This window comes from Urocampus carinirostris, chromosome 15, assembly GCF_059441175.1.
Source record: "Urocampus carinirostris isolate Australia breed hairy pipefish chromosome 15, RoL_Ucar_1.0, whole genome shotgun sequence".
NCBI lineage: Eukaryota > Metazoa > Chordata > Actinopteri > Syngnathiformes > Syngnathidae > Urocampus > Urocampus carinirostris.
The window spans coordinates 13,912,604-13,933,174 of record NC_142363.1 but is presented as its reverse complement, the minus strand read 5'-3'; the positions used below and the strand labels follow the sequence as shown (position 1 = coordinate 13,933,174).

The window sequence follows — 20,571 nt, the reverse complement described above, 5'->3', positions numbered from 1 at the left end:
TTACTACGAAGTTGATGCTCACACCGCTATGGGACAGCAGACAACTGGTTAAGTCCTTTTCAGAGTCGCACCCCAAACTGCTGCCTTGCTTGAATCCAGCATGTTGTTGCAGAAGCTAATGCAGAACATGTTGCTGTTTTTGCTGTGAATAATGCCTTCGATGCTTAAAAAGGACGAGACTTTTCTCTTGTAGGGCTGCAAGGACAGGGAAAATATCTCCAGTTGCCAAAATACACTTGGGAGGCTTATTCGGATCATTTCTGGATTTCTTGTCTGCACAGAGGTTAATTCAGTTCTAATCGCGTGTAAACAACTTTTGTTACTTTAAATAAAGTGATATCCCAGCAATAGTTCTTGCACCCTACCAAAATTGGCAAGACGGGAGAAGAAGATTATAGGTATCTTTTAATGTGCTCCAGATGTTTTTAACCCTTATGCAAGTTCTGTTCGATTACATGGAACTTGAATATTTACCTCTAAATTTGCAATTCATCTTCGTGAAAAAGTAAAATTCGTGCATTTAAAGCTCAAACTATTTATGTTCAAAATTATTTCAATGTTTAATTCCTGTATCATTATGTGCATTAAAGGGACAGTGTGTGTTATTTGACCACTAGACGCCGCTGTATTTTGACGTGCTACCGGAAACGAGTGCTTAAGAACACAAGGAAGAATACAAACTAAGGAAACTCAGTGACTAAAACGGCAGCATTTTTATATAAAGGGACAGTTTGTTATTCGGCCAGTATATGTCGCTGTTTTGTGTCGTGCAACAGAAACTATTGCTAAAAACAAGGTAGAATACAACTTACTGAGACTCAAAGTGACCAAAAAGGGACAGCCTATATGACCACTAGATGTCGTTGTATTTGGTCGTGCAACTGAAAACGAGTGGTAAAAACAAGAAAAATTCAACCAAACCATACCATTTTTCTTTAAAAAGACTATTATTTGACCATCAGATGTCGCTGAATTGTGTCGTGCAACCAATAATGAGTGCTTAAGAACACAAGGAAGAGTACAAACTATGGAAACTCAGTGATCAAAATTGCAATATTTTTATTTAAAGTTTATATTATTTGACCTCTAGATGTCGCTGTTTTGTGTCATGCAACAGAAAGCGTGTGCTAAAAGAAACTATTGCTAAAAAGAAGGCAAAATACAACTTCCTGGGACTAAAAGTGACCAAAAAGGGACAGCCTACATTACATAAGCACTAGATGCCGCTGTATTTTGTCTTGCAACCGAAAACAAGTGGTAAAAACAAGAGAAATTTTACCTACTGAGACTCAAAGTGACCAAACTGTACATTTTTTCTTTAAAGGGACTGTAGATCTCATATTGTGTCGTGCAACTGAAAAGAGCGCTATAAAGCACAAGGAAGAAAACAAACTACGGAAACTCAGTGACCAAAACTGCATCATTTTTATTCAAAGGGACAGTTAATATTATTCGACCAATAGATGTCGCCGTTGTGTCGTGCTACAGAAAGCGAGTGCTAAAAACAAGGTAAAATACATCTTGCTGGGACTCAAAGTGACCAAAAACGGGCCGCGTATATTACATGACCACTAAACGTTTCGTCTTGCAACTGAAAATGGGTGGTAAAAACAAGAGAAATTTAACCTACTGAGACTCAAAGTGACCAAACCACACAATTTTTCCTTAAAGGGACTGTGTTTATTATTTGACCATCAGATGTCGCTGTATTGTGTCGTGCAACCAAAACGAGTGCTTAAGAACACGAGGAGGAAAACAAATTACGAAAACTCAGTGACCAAAACTGCAACATTTTTATTTAAAAGCACCATTTATATTATTTGACCACTAGATATCATTGTTTTGTGTTGTGGCACAGAAATTGAGTGTTATAAACAAGGTAGAATACAACGTACTGAGACACAAAGTGACCAATAAGGGACTGCCTATATTACATGAGCACTAGATGTTGCTGTACAGTAATTCCTCGGTTATCGCGGTTAATGGGCACCAAAAGCACCTCCGAAAAGTTAAAGTCTGCGAAGTAGAGACGCCCCTTCAAAATTGCATATATATATTTTTAATTTTTTTTAATTTATTTTAAAAATTATTTTATTTTATTATTATTAGTTTTTAGACACGGTTAATGGGGACCGAAACCACCTGAAAAAAATGAAGATCTGCGAAGTAGCGACGCCCCTTCAAAAATGCTTAATTTTTTTTTTATTTTTTTTAAATTATTTTAATTATTACTATTTTTTAGACTCGGTTAATGGGGACCAAAACCACCCGCGAAAAGTGAAAATCCGCAAAGTAGCGAAGTATTTCGTCGTGCAACCGAAAAAAGCACAAAGAAGACAACAAACTACAGAGACTGACCAAATTGCACTTTTTTTTTTTTTTTTTTTTTTTTTTTTTTTTTGTCCATCCATTCTTGAGGGCTTTGATTTCCGGGTAACCGTTACAGCAGTATTTCGGAAAATTATGTCAGCTCCTTCTAGGTCAGAGGGAAGAACGGGCCTAAAAAATCCAACCCGACCCAACCTGGCCTGCGGGGATAAAAGCCTGAACTAGCCTTAGGCCAGCTGTTTAACATACTTGAGGGACCGAGCCCGAAGTACTGTAAGCTCGAAGTAAGCCCAAAGCTGCACTTTGGTGCCAAAGTATGTGCGGTGCTGAAGTGCAGTGAAGTGTGTTACTCGAGTAAAAGGATTGTTACTTCAGAATAATACTACTAGTAAAAGTAAAAAGTAGTCATCCAAATAAATACTTGAGTAAAAGTAAGTGCATACTGTGCAGATCCTCTACGAAAAAAAAAAAAACACTGCAAGGGACAAGCCCAGGCCGGCCCAACTTAATGATTGACATTTTATGCCCGAAATTTGGGCTCTACTCTAGGTAATGCTCATTATCGGTAAAATGAATACAAATTTCTCAGCCTACGAGTATTTAAAAAAAAAATGGATCTCCATGTAGTTTTGCTTGTTATTTAAATCAATATTGCTTTTTTTTTTACCACTAAGAGGTGCTAAATAGTACACACTGTCCCTTTAGGTGAAAATATGTTTAGCACTGTATTAAAAACAAAATGCCTCAGATATTGATTGGTATTTTTGAAAGAAATACTCATTGAGTTACTGTCATTCTGAATTGTGGCTTGTTTTCATTTGATCACTTTGCATAGTTTGTGTTTTAAAGGGATGCTGCGTAATGTTTGACCACTAGATGTCACTGTATTTTCTTGTGCAACGGTAAACAAGAACTAAAAATGACAAGGAGGAATACAAACTCCGGAGACCCAAAGTGACCAAACCATTTTTCTTCTCGGTTTTTTTTGCCCAGTCTTTCACAAGGTTTTTGGTCTTAGGGGCTACTCTTAGCAGCAAGATGACAATCATGTCAGCACCCTCTAGGTGAGACTCATGCTATGTAAAATAAATGAAAAATTCTCAACTTACGAGTATTTAAAAAATGCATGTTTATATTATAACTAATGTATCCTTGCTTATTATTATAACAAATAATGTGTTTTTAAATACATGGTTTATTTTACCTGTAGTAGGTGCTAAATAATACAAAATATCCCTCTAAAGGGTCAATACATTTTATTTACCTTTGGCCAATCCACATACAGTATCTTATGGTCATTTTAGACAAACTAGTTTAAATAATCACTTAAGATTTAATGTCTTATATCAACAATGCATTTGTAAATCTACACGACATTTTATTCAACTCTGGGGAAACTCATGCATATTGGAAAGTGAGAAAAATAATATAGAAACAGTAAATGATTGATTTAAAGATTAGACAATAAGAAGAGTCTTTCTGCATTTTTTAAAATTGAAAATGTTTGCCGGAACATGGGAACTTCGCTGTTAGATTTCATTTCTATTAAAGAAAGGACTAAAGCTTCTATAAACTTCTGCAAAAACACACAAGCGCTTTTTTAATGTAATTTTGTATTTCTCGTGTTGCCTTAAACACAACCTACGTGACTTTTATTATATATAAAATAACACCGGTATGGGTTTGTTTTATGTTCTCTGGTTGATTAATGCTCAGCGTATATAGCTACAATGTGTGCTTTGCAAGTGGGCCTGGCTTTGGCGAAATCCTGTGTACATATTTAAAACTGCAAGTCATTGTTTCTCTCATCATTCTCCCAGTATTGCCACACGGGCCACACAGAATTATGTGGCCGCCCATGAGTTTGACACGTGTGGTATAATTTGACCTGAGCCCTGCAAAGTTCAACCACAACTTCTGCATAGAACATCTGACCTTGAAGGTGTGATTACATTGTAATTACACAACAGTATTTGCAGATTTGGGCTTTGCATATGTTAATAGATAATAAACGAGTAGGTGTGCATTTCTTAAATGTTATATTAGTATACAGTGGAGTTGGCCGTTCATTGTGTGGGCAGTTCGCGGAGGACACATGAGTGGGTTTGTCTTGTAAGCTGTGAATCAGCTGCTGCTCGACTGGCATGTGGGAGCGTTTTATAGCAGATGTGAAAATGTCTCTCCATCGGCAAATTAACACAAAGTACATTTCTCATTCAGTGTTATAACGCACATTCGATTTCGCGCAAACGGAACATGACTTTGCTAAAGAGGAACATGTGCTGCTGAGCGGGTGCTTATCTGGTTTCCTGTCCCAGGATGGTCCTTTTCCTTCCTCCTGAAGAAAATTCCTTGGTAACCCAGCTTACATAACACATAAGACACACCCTCTACATCATTCATAACGTGCTTAATAGCATCTGTGGTTTTTGGAAATTGGCCCGATTTACAAGAATTGACTTTCAATTCGTACTCACCTAATTTTTGGCTATGGTACATACAGTGTACCTTTATTCTTAGTCAAATGTTGTTCAACCACTTGAATTTAACATTACAGTCTGCACTTCAATTCAGGTCAAGCTATTTCATTTCAAGTGTGGTTGCATGTAGAGCCCAAACTTTTGAAAATTGTGTGTCTGTCCAAATATTTCGGGCCTTACTCTAACTAAATAAATTAAAAAATTGTTTTTACTTCGCAGGTTTTCACTATCGTAGGACGTTTTTGGAATGCAACCCCTGTGAAATAAAGGAGGCATTACTGTACTATGAATATTCCGCGGTTTACTATGCCAGTTTATAGCAAAACCAAAATACGTTGTTTCTATGAAAACTATGAAATGAAAAAAGAAAAATCAAGCAGTTCTCTTCTTTGCATTAACAATTTTGAGTTTTCCATTGTTATTTATGGTGCATAAGTGCCATCTGGTAAAAATTGCAGTTATAGCAGGTTTGATGAGTTAAGGACCACTTTTGTCTTAAAATGGCACTTTAAATTCTTCTATGAAAAAAATTATACATCTTAAAATTCTTCTCATACATTCTGAAATATAATTTTCATTGTTGTCAGCTCTGTTCATCTTATATTTGGGTACCCAGCATATGCTGCCATGAGCATCTATACCAGTCAATGAATATAAATATACTGTAGTTGATACTGTTGACGTCCCATTGCTAATATTTAAATAGGTTCTAAAATCAATGTTTTCTTCCTTCTTTTAATGTTGCCCTTTAAAACAGACTTGTTACGTAAGAAACCAAAATCCCCCAAATAAATTCTTACTCCAACGGAAAATCTGTTAGATTTTTTTTTTTTTTTTTTTTTAATTTTAATGTAGATTTAATGTAAATTTAATGTAGTTTAATTGTTTCTGTGGTTTAAACTTGGTTTTCTTGTGAAATAACAGAAATAACATTTTAAATGTGCAAAATTAGTTGATATGTACTGTATATCAAGCAGTTAAGGCGTCAGCACCGTTGTTTGGATGTCCACGGTTCAATTCCAGCTAACCGCCTCCCCCTGCAGAGTTTGCATGTTCTCCAAGTTTCTGCGTAGGTTCCCTCTAGGCTTTTTAGTTTCCTCTCACATTCCAAAAACATGCATGGCATCACGGTGGATCCAAATTGTCCATAGGTATGAGTGAGCGTGTGAATGGTTGTCTGTCTCTGTGCCCAGCGACTGGCGGGCAACTATTTAAGGGTGTCCCCTGCCCAATGCCCGAAGTTAGCTTGAATGGGCACCACCGCAACCCTTGTGAGAATAAGCGGTGCAGAAAATGGATGGATGGTTGTAACTTATGTAATATGGCAGATGTATGTTTTCCCATCCACTATATTAGACAGCTATGCTTGTTCAAAGCATTTTTCTTTTTTTAACTAGAGAGATAGATGTTAAAACTAGCAAGTTGTTCAAACATATATTTGTAATTAATTTTTCTTAAACATGAACTCATATGTTGTTGGGCTTGAGTTCAATAAAATAGACCAATCTTGCTAGGTCCCCAAATTACTGAAATGTAACATGCCTTACAAAAAGAAGTTGTTCAAAATATCTAAAAAAACGCAAGAAAAGGCTACGATCCAGACACATTTAAACAGAGATAAGAATAATGTACTCATCAGTCTGGAAAGTGGTAACAAATTCACAATCATGTGTCAGCATGTGATCTTTCAAGACACAACAGAGGGGAAAAAAAGACTACACACTCTATCTGTGTCAACCTCCACTAGACATTGTAAAAAAAAAACATGTCGATTTTACAGGAAAATAATGGCAGCTGTGGCCAAAAATACAACAACATAGTAGATAAGTTTACTGGCAAAATATGGTTTACAATGAATGAAATATTGTCTGAATTACATTACTGTTGAGTCTAAAGAAGAAATCTGTTTATTACACATAGCAGTGTTGTATATGGATACACAATTTCCCTCACTTTTCACATGTACTAATTGCTTATTGTGCATCTATAAATTATACAATAAACTGGGAAATATCAAAGAGGAAATAAATGATTTAAACTGATCTAACAGTAAACCTTTGCATTTTGAATTTTTTAATGTAATATTCAGGGTTTTTAAAAAAAACAAAACAAAAAAAAAACGAAATGACTCCTATTACGCTTACACCTAAACATGCAAAAAAAAATACATATCACGTCTGATTCAACACCATGTCTACAAGAACTTCAAATCTGGCAACAACGCTGAAAGAGCTTTGCCCATTCCAAAATTCTTAAGGTCCTTCTTCACAAGACCAACAAACTTATTGGTATTTGAATACAAATTGGCAGGTTTTACAATAACTTTGCATCTTTTAAAAGCACATTGTGTAATTTTTGACCACTAGACGGGACTGTATAACATCTAGTAGTCTAATGCAAACTAACCAATGGGACTCATCACTTATTAGGCACCATGGTTAGGGTGGTCCTTAATGGGGGTCGAAATTATTTTTTTTGAAATATTGGGCTCTGACCCCCCGCATATGTTCTTATATCGATAAAAACACACTGTGTGCAATTTTGAACAATTTGGATAATATTTAGAGGTAGCTCAACGACTTTGAAATTTCCCAAAATGGTAAAATTTTGGCAATTTTCGAGAAAAAACGGAAATCTTAACCCTATGTGTACGGCGTTTTAGAACATCCAATTTCAGTCCATTGCTTATAATTGTAACACAAGAAAAGTTACAAGTAACTTTGTACACTAGGTCTGATATAATGTGCGAAAAATCCTTATTTTTCATACCAAAATTTCAGAGGCCTTGAGCGACCTCTAAATATCCTTTGATTTTGATGAAACTTTGCCTAATTACGTTTTGTATATATTGGAACATATTCAAGGGGTCAGAGCATGAAATTTTAAAAGTCGAAAAATAAGGACCACCCTAACCATGGTTGGGAGGATTACTGTACTTTAATAATGTAATCTGAAACAGTTGCGAATTACCTGTTGAAAATTTTAAACAGTAAATTAATCAGAATTTCATAATATCAAAGTACCGGTAACATAACATGATTACTTCTGATTACTTTTGGATTACTCTAATAACAAATATTTTTGAACAAAACTACATTTTGTTTAAGGTAAATGAAAAATGTTACCTTGAAAAAAAAAGAAAACTAAGATCAGGTAATCACTTGTAGTCCTAAAAACAAACAAAAAATCGAGGCGTATGTGTAGAATGAAGGCAGAGAAAAGAACAAATGTAAACAAAGCTATTGCGAACAAGGAAAAGAAAAGTTAGAGTATAACTAAAGCACACTGGACTTAAATATCATCCGCTGTCGTGTGCAACATAAAACAGCTTTTAAATGAAATGGGAAATCCTGCAAATTAATACTTATTTTTACAAAATGTACCTGTAATTTCTTCTTTTTTATGTTACTGATGGAATACAATTACATTGTTTGTATCCTTATTACAAAACACCTTTACATGTAATCTGTTACTCCCCAAGCTTGTTAGGCATTGCCTAGGGCAGTGATTTTCAACCACTGCCGCGACACACCAGTGTGCCGTGAGAGATCGTCAGGTGTGCCCTGAGAAATTATCCAATGTCACTTTTTAAAATTTAAACGATTCTAGAACATTTATGAATGGTTTTCTGCAAATGTCATTGTAAAGTGCGTGTGCTGTAAAAACTGGGGTATTTTAAATTATATACAATTAAACACACTGTTTAGTGTCATTTTATAACATTTTTGGTTAGTGGTGTGCCGCAAATTTTTTCCAATGTAAAAACATGCCCTGCTTCAAAAAAAAATACACTGAACTAGAATAAAGACTAAAAAAATAATTTTTACAATATTTGCTTTTCAAATTAAAAAAATCCTTTGTTGTGAGGATTACAGTATGTCTCAGTCTTTGTTACCAATATTTGTAGATAAAACCTATGTGTCTTATATTTTAAATAAAATAACACCGGTATGGCTTTGTTTTATGTTCTCTGGTTAATTAATGCTCTAGATGTTTTTTAGTTTGTATTACTTTTCTGGTTGGATTTTACATGGTTTTTATGTAAATTTTACAGTCATTCTTTTATAGTGTACCACAGACCAGTTTATGGCTAGTATGTTCAAGGCACGGCCCAAGGCATCAAGTGTGCGGGGGCATGGTGCCGTTGGTATTGTTGAGCCAAAGGTGTCTTTAAGCGCTTTACAAATAAATTTGATGCAATTTAATTCGCTATATTTAACATGCAGTTGGTGCAAGGTGTGCACAGGGCTCATAATGTAAAACTGGATGTGAATACGTTCATTTTGATGGCTGTGGCTTTAAATCCCATTCAGCTTGTACAAAGACAAAACTGAGTTTAATTCTGAAATTTAATTGTTCGCTATCCTACTGAAAAAAAACCCTCAAAAACGCTGGCCGAAAAAATTGTGTTTGTTGCTCACTTTGAGTCTCTGTTGTTTGTATTCTTCCTTGTGCTCTTTAGCACTCCTTTCCGGTTGCACTACACCATACAATGACATCTAGTGGTCAAATAATACACACTGTCCCTTTAAGTTGTTTATTAGTCGCCACTTGTCGTAAAATGGGGATAAAGGACGCAGTATTCAGAAGGTCTGCAGTAAATCCTAGTTGTGTGTCTGCTGGCTGCCACGGTAACACGGCACGATTGTAACGCGAAGGGATGTGACAAAAGCCAAGAGTCACTTCACCTTGACTGCGTGGAATGAATGGAATGATTACGCTCTGCATCTTATAAAAACACGAGACCAATTGCAAAACCCATCCGAGTTGGGTATGCGAGTAGCGAGGAAAGAGGCAGTGAAAAGCGAGTACAATGGGCCTTTGCAAAAGCTTTCATTCCATCCATGTTGGACTCGATGTGGCCAATTGTGAGTCAGAGCAGGTCATTGTGTTAGGACAAGCTCTTCGTTCCGCTTTGACAAGTCTAGAATGCACGATAGAATAATACAGCCTTGAACTATTTCTTTTTCTAACAATTTCTGTTGTTTTGCTCCATTAATATAGCATTTTGATGATTGCGTTTCTATAACAAATTAAGAAGCAATATCCATCCCAATATGGCTGTTTTGCTACTTGCACAAAGACTTTGTTTTTACTATAATAAATCTCAAGTCATTGGGCTTATTTTTAAAAAAATGCCCATTTTGCAATGAATTGTTTTGCTTTTAAACACTATTTTTAAAATAGTTAAAAATGATAGCCATCTGATACATAATTGTGATAAATATAGAGACTATTATTACTATTTATTTACTTTACATATTATTTGCATTATTTTCATAACCTCATATTCTTGCTCCATTTTCATTTTAGTTGTTTTAAATTTTTATTTTTTTAAACATTTTCTATTGATTTTTTTAAGCTTATTCAATTTTATCAACTTATTTTCAAGTAAAATTAGAAACATATTTCAGGAATTTATTTTCTTTTTTATTACAATACAATCAGCCATTGTTATTTTCTCATTTTAATATTGAAAACAACAGGGGGAAAGAGAAATCCTTAAAATTGGCAACATTCTTATGTCATTTGGGTAAGATTATGAATCTATCACTTGTTTTCCATAATTGGCCATTAACTGACGGCAGAGCAATTATAATTATAATGTAATAATAATATAAATATAGTATTTTTCAGTGGAGAGCGAGCAGCAAAAAATGCTGCTTCGATATATGAATAAATCAGGCCACAAACATAACAAGAAACAGAAAAACTGTTAAAACTACAAATAAGACAGAAAACATATTGTAAAGAAAATACATTTGAGTTGAGTATGCTTTAGACAGGGATCAGAATTTTCCGCGGATCCGCGGATTTCCGCTCCGCCCTGCTTTATTCCTGGACCCTGGCTATTTCAGCTGAAAATGAAAATCTCCATTCTGATCCCTGTTTAGAATTGGATTTGTCTTTATCGGCCTTGATAACAATGTATTGAACATTGTTTACAAGGATATTAGACATTGCTTTACAGGATAAACACATAATAAAGACTTGAGAGAAAAATAAGATAAAAAGAATGTAGATAAATAGGCAAAGTATTGACAAGATATTGCTTGGAGACTGCTCCTAAATTGTAACACTATTACAATGAAATGACTAGTAACAAATTCCAACAATAAGTCAATAACTAAGATATGAATACCCATTTTTCTATATACAAGCAAGATTTATATTTCTCACAGTCTTCTGTCCTTGTCTAGTTTGATGGTGGCCCTGGGGATGAAACAATCCCTTTGCCTATTGGTCCTTGTTTTAAGGGACCTGTAGTGTCTACCAGAGGGCAGCAAAGAGGTGGTGCCTTAGGTGGTTGGAGTCATTAATAATGATGTTGCTATGCTGCAGTAGCTTGGATTGTCCTACAGACTGGGCAGGAAGCAGCCAATGATTTTCTAAGCCGTGTTGATGACTCTTTATGCTCTTAGCATACCTCACCGTGACGTCATATGCCAGAATGTTCTCCACTGTCAATCTGTGGAAGGACACCAGAAGCTACTCTTCCAGGTTTTTTCTTCCTGAGCACAAAGGCAGAAATCATTGCCTCTCCAATATAAGGAGTCATTTTTAGACTTTTGGGGGAATATTTTACCCTTTTATGGACTTAGTGCATGGAACGTTTTTGAAGCTGCCCCTAGTGAGTCAGGTTGGTCTGAGGGGGTAGTCGTCCTTCTGGGGTTGTCCCCAAAAATGCATCAAGTATGCATTCATGATACAACATATATTGTCCTTGTGTACTCAGTTGTGGTATATCCAATGAAACATCTTTTGTGTTGTCGCCACGCTGCCAACGTCAATGAGACCTTATCTGTGGCATTGATTGGCGCGCAGAAATTTAATGAAGGATTTAGTCAGAATGTTTTGCACAGCTACTGGAAAAGACTGGACTGCTGACATTGTCGTTTACACGCCCACACAGCGAAGTACTGTCATTTTCTATTCTCTTTTCCTTTGTGATCAGGCCTGCTGTTTCGTTCTGCTTGCCAAATGGGGACATTGTGTGGACAAATTTGTGTTGCGAATAAGATTTTCTTCCTGAATGCAAGATTTTTGAGTAAGGTTTGTTTTATTTGTTTGGATTTGTCAGTTCATGATTGGATGTCATGACACCAAACCAATACATTTTTCAATGCTATAAAACAGTGATCCGCAACCATTAGGAATGTAGATGTCATGGGAAAAGTCATCACACTATTTTTATTCACTGTGCCACATTGTTGAATATGTGGGGGGCCATAATTAAAATAATTTAATGAAAATAAAAAATACGAACACTATACAAAAATAAAATTTACAATGTATTTATTTTATGTCCGTTAGAGTCTGATTCGTAATCAGACACAAGATAGAATTTTTTCCCTCTCGTCATGCTTCTTTGCATTTATTTATATCTTTTCAGGACGGCATGGTGACTAAACCAATATCTTTTCCCATGTCATTTACATTCCTCGTGGTCTAGTAACTACATTGTGGATTTAGTATTTACTATTACTGTTTTTTAAAGGGGGAGCAGGAGAGTGTGATTCAACCACAGGGAAATCACATTCTCCGCCTCTAAGGTCTTTTTGAGGCCATCAGGAAGTCGAATCCCCGATTCAGAAGAAGTTTAATATTCTTCCGGGCCAGTGGACAAGCCTTACACCAACTGCAGGGACCTCAAGGGTGCACGGGGGTTTTCCCATCCAGTCCACAATGTGTTTTGTTGACTTTGAGAAGGCGTTGGACCGTGTTCCTCGGGAAGCCCTATGGGGAATCCTTTAGGGGTATGGGGAACCAGACAGTCTAAGTAAAGCTCCTGATTTGCCAGTCAGTCTATGTTCCTACCCTCACCTATGGTTCTGGATCCAAGTGGCTGAAATGAGTTTCATCCGCATGGTAGCTGGGCTCTCCCTTACAGATAGGGTGAGAAGTCCGGGGATCCGGGAGGGACTTGTAGAGCCACTTTTCATCTGCATTGAGAAAAGCCAGCTGAGGTGGCTCAGGCATCTGATAAGGATACCTCCTTGACGCCACCCCTGGGAGGCGTCCCGGGCATTTCTCACTGACAGGAGGCCCTGGGGATGACCCAGGACTCGATGGAGAGACTGTGTTTCTAGGCTTGCCTTGGAACACCTTAAGATCCTGTTGGATGAGCTGCATGAAGTAGCTCGGGATAGGAAGCCTGGGCTTCCCTGCTGAAGCTGCTCCCTCAGCGTCCTCACCCCAGATTAGCGAAAAATAATGGATGGATGTATTCTTCTTATATTACCAATATTAATATTGGGCCGCGCCATGAGAATATTGTCAGGCATTAGACCGGCTTGTGGTGCAGAAAAGGCTGGGGACCACTGCTATAAATTTCTTTCTGTTTTCTTTTTCGACAGGTGCTTTAAAAATGATGTCAGGAATTTCCGAGGTAAAGAAGAAGTGGGCAGCGGTGCGGGGTCGCCTGGGGTCGTCTCAAGACTCAGACTCGCAACAGGAAGCCAACTTGGAGAATGCAGACCCAGAGCTCTGCATCAGATTGCTCCAGGTTCCAACGGTGGTCAACTATTCCGGCCTGAAGCGCCGCCTGGACAAAAGCGATCAGGCATGGATGGTACAGTTCCTGGAGCTGAGCGGGCTGGACCTCCTTTTGGAGGCTCTGGACCGCCTCTCTGGTCGAGGCTGTTCCCGCATCGCCGACGCCCTGCTGCAGCTCACGTGTGTCAACTGTGTGCGCGCAGTCATGAATTCTGCAGCCGGTATCCACTTTATCATCGAGAATGAGGGATACATCCGCAAACTTTCACAAGGTTTGCACTAAGATACCACTTCCATACAGAAGTGCCTCTTCTTACGAGCTTATTTCATTCCAGGATCGTGTTCGTAGCTCGATTGCTTGTGTCACCAATTAATTTTTACGATATTAAATAGTGAAAAATTAAAGGAAGACTCACGGAGATCATATTCTTGTCAACGTATACCCCTTCCCTTTATTTTTGTTTTCTGATAATTTCACATTTTGTTCGTGGTAGAACATTTTTATACAGGATTTTTTTTGTTTAATAGACGTATCTCATATAGCCTATTTGGTTTTAATATGGATCGTCTCTGTCACTGGTAGAAGACAACATCGACATCGTAGATTTTAGGATGCTCTAAAACAGGAGAACCAAATGTGATCTCTAACTTTTCAATACTTCCTGTTAGGAGCTGAGCTGCAAGTTTCATAACACATGTAATTTCCCTATGATAAATTGCATATCCTGTTTCCATGAAAATATAGACAATTGTTTCATCATAGTTAGTAATGGTATGTTGCAAGCAACTGAGCAACAGTAGCCAGCTACTGCATGACACATTACAGGATTTTTGGAAATTGAAGCAGCTACAGAATTTAGTGTGAGATTATCGATAAAACGTAGGAATCGTCAATGGTAATAGAATACCACATTTTCCTGACCATAAAGCGCATGCCCAAACTATTCCTCTGAGATTTATTTTCATATATAAGGAGCACTAGACTATAAGAACCATAAAATTAAAACTACAGTAAGAGCCAGGGTTGCATTAAAAAATTGAACATAAATACAAGGAAATCTGGTTCCACAACAAAATTAGCTTGATTAGTTACTGATAGGTTACCGTAGGTAGAAGCATTGCATTTATGCATTTCTGACCTCATTTACTCTATTCAAGGCACACCGGATTATAATGCGCACTTTAGAATTTGTGGAATATTTTATTTTTGGTGCGCCTATCGTCCAGAAAATATGGTAATGTTTCTTGGGAATCGTGTTCAGATACACGGAGCAGCAGAGCATGCACCAAATGACCGATTTATAGCACCTGTTATTCACAGGCGATCTCCCATCCACGCACTTAAAAGGCTCGACCTTGCTCAGCTTCCCGAGATGAGGCGTTCTAAGGGTGGTATGGCTGTAAACGGGTAAATGAAAGGCAGCAGCAGCCTTGCCAAACACTAGGCTAACCTGGAATCAATAATGGAAAAATCGGGAGGCTAGCCGGTCAAACATCAAACGGTTTGCAGCCAACGTGTGCTAACCGTTGGAAAATGAAAGAGAGCCCGGATGCCAGCCCGAAAAAAATTCTACCAACTGCGGCACACACACACAGATAAAAAAAACACAAACGAATAGCCACAATCCACCAAGTAAAAAAAAAAGTAGGCAAAGGCAAACAATGAACGATCACTGTAACGACGGAATATAAACTTAAACCACGCAGTTTTTAGAGGCTGAAGCACGCAACTCCTACAAAACTAACCCGCGAGTAACAGGCTAAGTAAAGTTCTCCAAGCAGAAGCGAACGGTATACAATTGCTGTTCACTACAATAGCTGTCTGTTTCGGAACTCCCCTCATATTTTGTGCCAGTAGGATTCGCCATTTTGAAAGTGTTGTGTTTCAATGACAACATAGCTTTACAAGAAACGACCCTGACTAGTCATATTTGAGGCTAAATTTCTCGAGTCCCCCGAGGCAAGGAATATTTTGCAACATACTGTTTGCATAGTTGGGGATAATTCTGTTTGGAATACCTTTAAAATCTAATACAAAATAAGATTTAGGTTCATCCTCATAAATGTCTAATGACTTCAAACCTTCAGAATGGTTTTAAAGTTTCTGTCAATGCCGTAGCTATACCTTGAAACACAAACATCTTTATCTGTCACATTCTCAAAGAACAAAGTTCATAATGTCACAAGGAAGGAAGAAAATTGATTTTTGCATGTGCTGTGTCCAATGTACTCCCTAGCCTTGGACACCTCCAACACCATGGTGAAGAAGCAAGTCTTTGAGCTTCTTGCCGCCCTTAGCATGTTCTCATCAGACGGCCATCGTCTTGCTCTGGATGCTCTGGACCACTACAAGGCAAGAACAATTTCAACCCTTCCCTTAAATAGCGCCTCCTTGTGGCTCAAACGCTTTGCACAATAATAAAGACTTGTGATTGATTTCTGCAGGGCGTGAAAACGCGTCAGTATCGCTTCAGCGTGATCATGAACGAGTTGCAGGCCACGGACAACGTTCCTTACATGGTGACGCTCCTCAGTGTCATCAACGCTCTCATTTTTGGCTCTGACGACCTGAGGCAAAGAGATAAAATGAGAAAAGAGTTTATCGGTAGGTTCAGCTTGCAGCTGAACAATGAAACCCGCAGAGTGAGGTCACTTGTCTATATGCTGACTAAGCGTTTACATCAGCACTCAGAGTGAATGCAAAGCACTCAGTCGGACGATAAGGCCAGAAAATAAAAATCAGTTAAAATAAAATGTTTAAAAAAACGCATCCCATCTGAAATGTTTAAATAAAAATAACCGATTTTAAATTTATTTTAACACAAACATACACTCATAGCTATTGCAAAAAAAAAGAAAAAAAAAAAGATTTATAGATTTAAAAATGATTAAAAAAATCATCCCATTCAAATTGTCTAGAAAAGAATAACTAGTTTTAAATCTTTCTTTTAACGGAAAGATACACTCCTAACTAGTGCTTAAAAAAGTAATAAAAACAACTAATCACATTCAATTGATTTTAAACAATAAACATCACCGAACGTTCAATTATATATTCAAAATAAAATGATTAAACTGTATTCCTTTCAAGAATAACTGGTTTTGAATCTGTTAACGCAAATAAACATAGCCATTGCAGAATAAGGAAAAAACGGGGAAATATGGAAGAAAATGTTTTAACTATTGTATTTCATTTGTTTTCTCATTTATTTCTGTAAATTCTATGTAAAATAAAATTGAAAATACCTTTAATGAGTCCCTAAAAGTATAAACATGCAGTAAATTTTACAAATGTTTTCTGATTTCTATTTTATAAGGTTCGTATTTCTCTAGTAAAATAAATTGAAAATTAAGGGAAAATAAGCAAAATACTTCAAATATATACTTTATTGAAACAAATTAGTTTAAATGTTTTATGTATGTTTTTTCAGCTGAATCACTGGAATCTTATTGTAATGTTTTTTTTTTCTTTTGGATAAAATATTGTAACATTGAAAGTGGAGTTTGCATGTTCTCTCTGTGCCTGCATGAGTTTCCTCCGGGCACTCCCGTGTCCTCCCACATTCCAAAAACATGTATGTCAGGTTAATTGGCCAGTTCAAATTGTCCCTAGGTGTGAATAAGCAAGTGATTGGCTGGCAACCAGTTCAGTGTGTCCCCTGCACACTGCCCAAAGACGGGTGGGATAGGCTACAGCACCCCCGCGACCCTACTAAGGATAAGCGGTGCAGATAATGGATGAAAGTGACTTTCGCCAGTATATTTTGACACCAGTTATGTACTTTTACTACAGAAAATGACGATTAACTTTTTTCCCATTTCGTTTTTTTTCCCCACACATGGGTCCAACATCAACCTTAATTCATTATTATCTACCAAGATAATAAGAAAGTGTGTTTTGGGATGCTTGGAAACCAATTGTTTTGTTTAAATGAATCTTATTAATCAACAAAACTATTGAAAGATGCATTCAAGATTAAAATATTTATTGCAGTCCTTCATAAGTGTGTTATCAATGATTAACAAAAAAAATAACACTAAAACAACAGAGGTCCAAGAACTCACCTTATTCCATTAAAAGGCAACCAGTACTTTTTATTTGAGTTTAATGTCAGTTGGGATCCATCAATTTTGTTTTTTTCCCACTGCTTAAATACTATTTTAAAAATAGAAGTCCCATACTCCTTAGAAATGTGTAAAACTGTCCTTTGTTAAGGCCTATTAGTCCAACAATCTTTTTAGTGATAGTTGATTTACTCCTTCCTCTACAAGCCCCCCACCCACCTCCTTAACCAATCAACAATTGACATGGCCCAACCTATTTTTAATTGCTCACCTGGGCCTGACTTCCTGCTCCACTTTCTACCATTCTTTAATAGTGTTTATCTTTAAATCTTATAAAAATAAAGAAAAAAAAACAAATCATTGTTGAATTTTGTTTTTGTGCAGGGCTTCACCTTCTTGATGTTCTACCAAAATTAAGGTAAACCCCCATTTGACTTTTAAGGATAAGATTTGAACGTCACCTTCACCTTAGTGCCTTTGACATGCAGAGAACAAGAAGATGTAGACTTAATAATACAGTGTGAAGCTTTTGAAGAGGCCATGGCGGAGGATGAGGAGGAGCTTCTGCGGCTCTATGGCGGCATTGATATGAGTAATCACCTGGAAGTCTTCACCACGCTTTTTAACAAGGTAAAAATTGTGTACAATGATGGGATGTGCTCTTCCATGGATATATATCCATCAGTTACTTTTTGGTTTTAGTGCTTGGTGTTTACTCTAAGGCTTCTCATGGACAGTGTTGTGCTACTGAAAATGGTACTTAGGTACAGTTACTGACACCCAAAGGTAGCGTGTAACTCTGAAAGTTTCCCTTTAGTTAATCACGGTATATACTGATGCATAGAAGCCAACCCCCTTAAACTGCTTTAACTCTCATACAACGTTATTTACAATTTTGGTTTGTTGTCTTTCAAAGACAAAGCCTATCTTTGAAAAAAAAACCCCACCAGATTTCCATGGGGTGCCTAAAATTCCCTGTATTACAAAATGCCACTTGCTGGCCATTCAAAGGCATTGTAGCAATGAGAATACTTTTGATACTGGAACATAACATAATTGACAAGTATTAAAGCATAGACATCCATTATAATTCAGATTTCTAAATGTGTTGAAAACCTAATGTGCAAAAATGCGTTTTCCACGATAACCACTTTATTTGCTGTGTTTATGTTTGTACAAACATATTTTTGCTGTAGGCTTCAAAACAATGCATAGTTGGTCTGGATTTCTGCCACCCAAAAGTAGCGTGTTACACTGAAAGTTACTATCTAGTTACAAAGTACTGTATGTAGTCACATAGAACCTCCTCAAACTGCTCTAAATTAGCCACACAATAAAACAAATAAACAAGTACATGGCCTGTGGAAGCAGTGAACTATTAATAATTACTATATAATACCCCAATCCATCCATCCATTTTCTGCACTGCTTATCAGTAGGGTCGCGGGGGTGCTGGAGCCCATCCCAGCTATCTTCGGGCAAGAGCAGGGGACACACTCAACTGGTTGCTAGCCAGTCGCAGGGCAAATACTACTACAAATTAATAAAACATTCTACTACAATATTACAGTGGCAGACCGTACTTTTTACAAACGGGCCTTCAGTAGTGCTACATCTGAATCAATCCAGCCCTAAATTATTTTATGTCAATACAACATTTACTGTGGCTACAACTGTGACACATATCAAAAAATGATCAAAAACAACCCATAAAATATTAGCAATATTATCTAGGAGTATAGCCACTTTTACTTGTCCAAAAATCCATCCTCCTTTTTTTCCTCAAAGATTTCAATTACTCTGCTGTACAGATTATCTGTGCGTTTCAGTTCCATCAAGAAGTCCTTTTCTATTGCCTTTGAAGATATTGCTGAAATTCTAGTCTGTCTGGTCGTATTTGCGGCATGGGTTTTTATTCGATTTAGGGCTGCTAATGTCCGTTTGACAGAAACGGTGGACAGTGGGATCTTTTTCTTCGTTTTTGTTGTGATCCTATGCTTCCATTGTAGAAATAATGGCGCATGGACATATATATGACTTTATTTAACTTTCTAGCAACATTTTATCGAGTAAAATATCAATATGTATCTTCTTAAAGACAAACTATCGCAAAATGCATCATATCATGACACAAGTATCATAATATGCATTGCACAAAATGCATATTTTGGCAAAGGCCAGTATAAAATAAACTTTCCTGTTGGTAGGTGAGCAGCTACCCCGCCTCCCTGCAGCTTCTGTCCATCCTGCAGACGCTCCTTCTGCTGGGGCCAAGCCGCTCTGATATCTGGCTGGCTTTGGAGGCCATTGCCAACCGAGCCATTCTGGTGGCACAGGACTGTGAGTTTTCACCATTGTAATGTATTGACCATTTTATTTTCACTGCAATTAAAAAAAACTTCATTACTTTAACAAAAAGCAAATTTCGATAATAATAATAAAAAGTACATCTAATGGTGAATATTAAAAAATACTTGTAGGTGGTGAATCATGCTAACATGATTGTCCTTCGTCTTGCTGACAAGGGTCCCCCGAAAAAACAAAAACATTGTGAAAGGCTGAGCAAAACATAATCAAAATTTTGCTGTTTGGTCACTTTGAATCTCTGTAATTTGTATACGTCTTTTAGGACTTGTTTTTGGATGCAGGACACAATACAGCAACATATAACTGTCAAATAATACACACTTATTTTATTTTAAAAAATGAAAAAAGACGGGACAAAAAAAATGTGTCCCACTGGTAGGTATTTTATGCTCCTTTGCAATATTTTGGCATTTTTTTATGGAAAGACGAGATAAAATACACAAAAATGAATTTACCAATACATTAAAATCCTGAGTTACAGCACAATGATTACCCAATATGAATAACCTGTATTACGTCCGTAGCCACATTGACCACAAAAACTTTACTATAAATTTAAAAGTCACGGGTAGTAATATTTGACCTCTAGATTTCCCTGTTTTGTGTGGTGCAAGTGAAATTGAGTATAAAGATTACAAATCATGAAGACTGAAAATGATCCAACCACACTTTTTATTTGTTTTGTTTGCCCAACCTTTTGCAAAGAAAGGAAAACGAAAAAATATAAAACCAAACAGAGAGAAAAGGAAAAAGAGGAAAAATTCTAAGATAAATGGAAAAAAGGGGAAACAAAGGGTAAAGAAAAAAAATAAAATCAGAAATCTAGACTCAAAGG

The 20,571-nt window shown here is 36.9% G+C and overlaps 1 protein-coding gene and 1 long non-coding RNA gene across 5 annotated transcripts in view; one reads left to right on the top strand and one right to left on the bottom strand.

Annotated features, from left to right (window-relative positions):
• Positions 1–20,571, top strand: part of inf2 (inverted formin 2) — a 40,703-nt gene that overhangs the window by 309 nt on the left and 19,823 nt on the right. For all 4 annotated transcript variants that reach the window (XM_088353673.1, XM_088353672.1, XM_088353671.1 and 1 more), the window contains exons 2-7: positions 13,166–13,576; positions 15,542–15,657; positions 15,750–15,909; positions 17,754–17,787; positions 17,858–17,999; positions 19,577–19,709. In XM_088353673.1, coding sequence (XP_088209799.1) covers positions 13,177–13,576; positions 15,542–15,657; positions 15,750–15,909; positions 17,754–17,787; positions 17,858–17,999; positions 19,577–19,709 — 985 coding nt within the window. In that variant the 5' untranslated portion in view covers positions 13,166–13,176. The remainder of the gene's footprint in view (positions 1–13,165; positions 13,577–15,541; positions 15,658–15,749; positions 15,910–17,753; positions 17,788–17,857; positions 18,000–19,576; positions 19,710–20,571) is intronic.
• On the bottom strand, positions 15,427–17,769 carry LOC148351625 (uncharacterized). Its single transcript, XR_015852796.1, has 2 exons — positions 17,370–17,769; positions 15,427–15,872 (listed from the first exon to the last, which is right to left on the bottom strand). It is a non-coding gene; the product is annotated as an uncharacterized LOC148351625 (long non-coding RNA).